The sequence below is a fragment of the Silurus aristotelis genome (assembly GCF_946808225.1).
Source record: "Silurus aristotelis genome assembly, chromosome: 11".
NCBI lineage: Eukaryota > Metazoa > Chordata > Actinopteri > Siluriformes > Siluridae > Silurus > Silurus aristotelis.
In genome coordinates this window covers 902,461-907,460 of record NC_139584.1, presented here as the reverse complement: position 1 = coordinate 907,460, position 5,000 = coordinate 902,461, and the positions used below count along the sequence as shown (strand labels likewise).

The following is a 5,000-nucleotide window of genomic DNA, read 5'->3' as shown; positions in this document are numbered from 1 at the left end:
CTCTGCATCAGCAAAATTATCACAACAATCATGTAACCGACCTCAGTGTACTGCAGCTGTGTGTTAGGGCTCTTATTTAATGTTTATTTCAGGATTTTCATGTTACAATTTATAAATCAGTCCCTATAAGTTCAACCCTGATGCACCAGCCAGAAAAACTACCTGAATTCATGATTAAAACCCCCAGAGAAGGAAACTGTTTAAAAAGTGAACTAATCCTCAACACCGCATGTTAATTTATGACAGTTGCATCATTGTTAATGTGCACTGTTCACTAATAAAGACTTCATTAAACTTAACTTTATAAATTACTTTATTATTAAAATGTACCGCATTTAAACATTTCATAATTTAAACCCCAATAAATTGAGAAATGTCTCTGATGTTAAGATCATTAACAGAGAAGCCGAGATTTTAATGTGCGTTTTTCAGGTTATTTGTATCCTGAACTCATCCTCATGATTTAATCCAAAAGTTTATTGTTTATCTGTACAGGAAACAGTCTGTTACACCATACAATCAAATTCCTACTATGTGAATCCTTCAAACAGCCAGACAGATGGTTTGGACATAAAGAAAACAAAAAGAAAAAGACACAGACATAAAGAGAAAGACATAAATAAAGACATAAAATATTGAAATAAAAATGCACAAAGTTATGATTCATCTATAGTGCAAATGCAAGAAACAGAAGTGTGTGCAAAAATATGCAGAGGTAGTGTGTAATCAATGCTGCTTTTTGAATTTTGGTGTGCGTGTGTGTGTGTGTGTGTGGGGGGGGGTAGTAGACCCCTCTTAGGTTCAAAGGGTAAATCTGTGTGTGCAGTGGAGAGGCAGTGGATGTGTGTCGTTCACAAGTCTGATGTCATGTAGGTAAAAACTGTTATTCAGCTTTGAAATTCTGGTTCCTGTAGCGTCTGTCTGATGACCAGAGTGTGAAGGTCATGCTGGAGGTGACTGCTGTCTTTGATGATGCTGATTGATCTCCTGGCTTGGTAGCGGCTCTACATTGTTGGTCAGACTGTTCTAGTGACGGTTTGGGCAGATCTCATCACACATACAGCCTTACCATCATTTACTGAGCAGATTCTAAACAGGCTGTGATGGAGCTGTTTAATAGAACACATTTATAACACCTTGTAGCTGGATCTTAATATAGAAATTATTAGCAGCTTATAACGTGTATTATAACTTGTAAATAAAACTAGTTTCATTTCCTTGAACAGAAAAATTCTAGACAAACCAGACAATTAACCAAAAAAGGATTTTCATTTTCTATATTTTTCATTTCTATCTTTATTTTTTTAATGTGGTGATTTTCAGATTTTCAGATGAACTCTGGTTTACATTAAAGGCATTTTTAATTTAATAAATACAATGGAGAAGCAGTGATGACGTCATATAAACTATAATTATAAACAATATCAATAATCAAGTAGCACATAAAAAAAATAAATACATAAAAACAAACCATCTAATATTTATAACAAATGTAATCTTCTAACACTGTATATTTAAGGAGATGTTCAGGTAGGAACAGGTTCAGTATTCAGCTTCTTTCTTCATAACACAGAGCAATACATATAATCAAATTATAAACAAATTATTTTTAAACAATAATTATTAAACCTGGACATTTTTCCAAACATGGTTTAAATTTCAACTTTTAAAAAAATAAAAAAATAAAAAGGACGGGCGAATGTTGATGACGTCATATTCCTGCGCCACGAGGAGGAGCAGGTCAATGAATGGCAGCATGGAGCGCTTTTACACTCTTCTGCTGTTTGCAGGTTTATTGTGTGTAAAAGGAGCAGTGGGTAAGAGAACAACTGGTGGGATGCAGAGTGTTACAGAGGGCGTGTGTGTGTGTGTGAGATAATTATTAATTTAATACTTTATCAGGCAACTCGCGTAGATTTGCGTGAACTTGGCTGTGATTGGTCAGAAGATCTGTTAATCAAACCGGCACGCACGTGTGTGACTGTGTGTGTGCGCGCGCTGCTCATTAGTGCTAGTGCTAGTGCTAATGCTAATGCTAATGCTAGTGCTAACCATGCAGGTGACAGCTGGAGAAAGTTAGAGAGAAAAAGAGAAAGAAAGAGATTTATATTGAGAGATGAATATCAGACTTGTCCGGTGTGTAATTTGTAAGAATAAGTGTGGAGAAATGTCTGGTAGCAAAACAAGCACAATGAAGCTGCTTTAAACCCCAAAAACACATCTGTTTAATTATAAAAAAAAGAAAATAAAGATATATATATGTATGTATGTATGTATGTATGTATGTATGTATGTATGTATATATATGTATCTCAGTGGTGGGCCGTTATAGCCAGAAAGTCCTTCTCTATCAGAATCACTGACTTTTATTTTATTTTTCATCATAAATATGTATTTAATTATCCCACTCGTCTCGGTTGTTAAAAGGAGCAGCACCACTGAGTGTAATTAAAAGAGATAAAAGGGATCTGCATAAAGCCTGCACTATGGGCACTATGAGCACTATGGGCACTATGGGCACTATGAGCACTATGGGCACTATGTGCACTATGAGCACTATGGGCACTATGAGCACTATGGGCACTATGTGCACTATGAGCACTATGGGCACTATGAGCACTATGGGCACTATGAGCACTATGGGCACTATGTGCACTATGAGCACTATGGGCACTATGAGCACTATGGGCACTATGTGCACTATGAGCACTATGGGCACTATGGGCACTATGGGCACTATGGGCACTATGAGCACTATGGGCACTATGAGCACTATGGGCACTATGGGCACTATGAGCACTATGGGCACTATGAGCACTATGGGCACTATGAGCACTATGGGCACTATGAGCACTATGAGCACTATGGGCACTATGAACACTATGGGCACTATGAACACTATGGGCACTATGAGCACTATGAGCACTATGGGCACTATGGGCACTATGAGCACTATGAGCACTATGGGCACTATGGGCACTATGGGCACTATGAGCACTATGAGCATTATGAGCACTATGAACACTATGAGCACTATGGGCACTATGGGCACTATGGGCACTATGAGCACTATGAGCACTATGGGCATTATGGGCACTATGAGCACTATGGGCACTATGAGCACTATGGGCACTATGGGCACTATGGGCACTATGAGCACTAAGCATTATGAGCACTATGGGCACTATGAGCATTATGGGCACTATGAGCACTATGGGCACTATGGGCACTATGAGCATTATGGGCACTATGGGCACTATGAGCACTATGGGCACTATGAGCACTATGGGCACTATGAGCACTATGAGCACTATGGGCACTATGGGCACTATGTGCACTATGGGCACTATGAGCACTATGGGCACTATGGGCACTATGAGCACTATGGGCACTATGAGCACTATGGGCACTATGAGCACTATGAGCACTATGGGCACTATGAGCACTATGGGCACTATGAGCACTATGGGCACTATGAGCACTATGAGCACTATGGGCACTATGGGCACTATGGGCACTATGAGCATTATGGGCACTATGGGCACTATGAGCACTATGGGCACTATGAGCACTATGGGCACTATGAGCACTATGGGCTCCTTGTAGCTTCAAATCCATGTTGCTTGAAGTCTTGTTCCTGTAACCAGTCAGATTGTGGCTTGTTCACTCATGAACCCTCTGTATGCTCTGTAAATCTTGTACGTGTGTGTAATGGAGTGTGTAATGGAGTGTGTAATGAGATGTAGTAAAAGGTGGATGGTGTTGCAGGTGTGGAGTCTGTGCAGGTGCAGGAACGAACGTGTCTCAGCTCTGAGTTCAGCTGCTCTAATGGACAGTGTGTGGATCACTCCTGGAGATGTGATCACACTAATGACTGTGAAGATGGCAGTGACGAGGAGAACTGCGGTGAGGAAACCATCTAATGCTGTTCATAACACGCTGTCTTCACTTCTCTTCTAATTTCCACTTCACATTCTCCTCCACTTCCTCCTTCATTTCCCAGCCCCACTTCCTCCTTTTCCTCCTATGCACACTTCTTCTGACTGCGTCCCATGTTTGCTAGAAGCCATGGTGCACGCTGCTCACACCTCAGAAACACCTCAGAAGCACCTCAAATGAGTGGCTGCTGGAAAACTCCTTGAACAATCATCTGGGTGATTATTTTAACTGGCCTCTAGAGGCGACTCACTGACACACCGAGCTGTTTGTGTTTACACGTGATATCAGTTGATTCATCGGAAGGTTCGATCCGACCTGTTTATCAATAAAAACCAATCAGCCGAACTCTGAACATGAACAGTGTGTGCGCGTGTGTGTGCGCGTGTGTGTGCGCGTGTGTGTGCGCGTGTGTGTGCGCGTGTGTGTGCGCGCGTGTGTGTGTGTGTGTGTGTGTCTTTTTCAGAAGAGAACGAGTGTAAGTTGAATAACGGTGGTTGTTCTCATCAATGCGTGGATCATCCTCTGGGCTTCGTGTGTGAGTGTCCTCCAGGCATGAGACTGGTTCAGGACACACAGTGTGAAGGTACACACACACACACACACACACACACACACACACACACACAATAACAAATACACACTGAAAAAAGTGACTATATAGAGGCATAAATATTGTCTAAGCAGATTCTCCCTCTCTCATTCTGGAGGTGAGTCTGATTAAATTTCTTTTATTATTCTTTATTATTATTATTTTTATTAGTATTAAAAAATTATTTTTATAGATTTTTTTTTTAATTATACATTAAAGATTATATGAGTAATATACTGGCTTTTGATTCACCTGTAAACACATTAACCACTAGATGGTGCTGTTGATACTTACCGTACTGATATTGATTATAATATAATATATGACACAATAATAATATAAAAATATGATAAAGTTCTACTTTGTCTTTATTGAATGTAATTCAGTGTATGTTTAAGTGATGATGTGTTTGTGTGTGTGCGTGTGCACGTGCGATGCCAGAGGTGGACCCGTGTCTGAATGCAGATGTGTG

General features: G+C 40.2%; 2 protein-coding genes across 3 annotated transcripts in view; both read left to right on the top strand.

Moving 5' to 3' along the window:
• Window positions 1-5,000, top strand: part of LOC310733618 (N-acetyllactosaminide beta-1,3-N-acetylglucosaminyltransferase 3-like) — a 387,738-nt gene that overhangs the window by 219,898 nt on the left and 162,840 nt on the right. The gene's annotated exons all lie outside the window — the stretch shown is intronic.
• The window catches only part of LOC310732736 (low-density lipoprotein receptor-related protein 8-like), a 22,690-nt gene continuing 19,378 nt past the window's right edge, over window positions 1,689-5,000 (top strand). For both annotated transcript variants that reach the window (XM_083553360.1, XM_083553361.1), the window contains exons 1-4: window positions 1,689-1,817; window positions 3,769-3,906; window positions 4,403-4,522; window positions 4,970-5,000. The exon at window positions 4,970-5,000 is cut by the window's right edge and continues 95 nt beyond it. In XM_083553360.1, coding sequence (XP_083409486.1) covers window positions 1,700-1,817; window positions 3,769-3,906; window positions 4,403-4,522; window positions 4,970-5,000 — 407 coding nt within the window. In that variant the 5' untranslated portion in view covers window positions 1,689-1,699. The remainder of the gene's footprint in view (window positions 1,818-3,768; window positions 3,907-4,402; window positions 4,523-4,969) is intronic.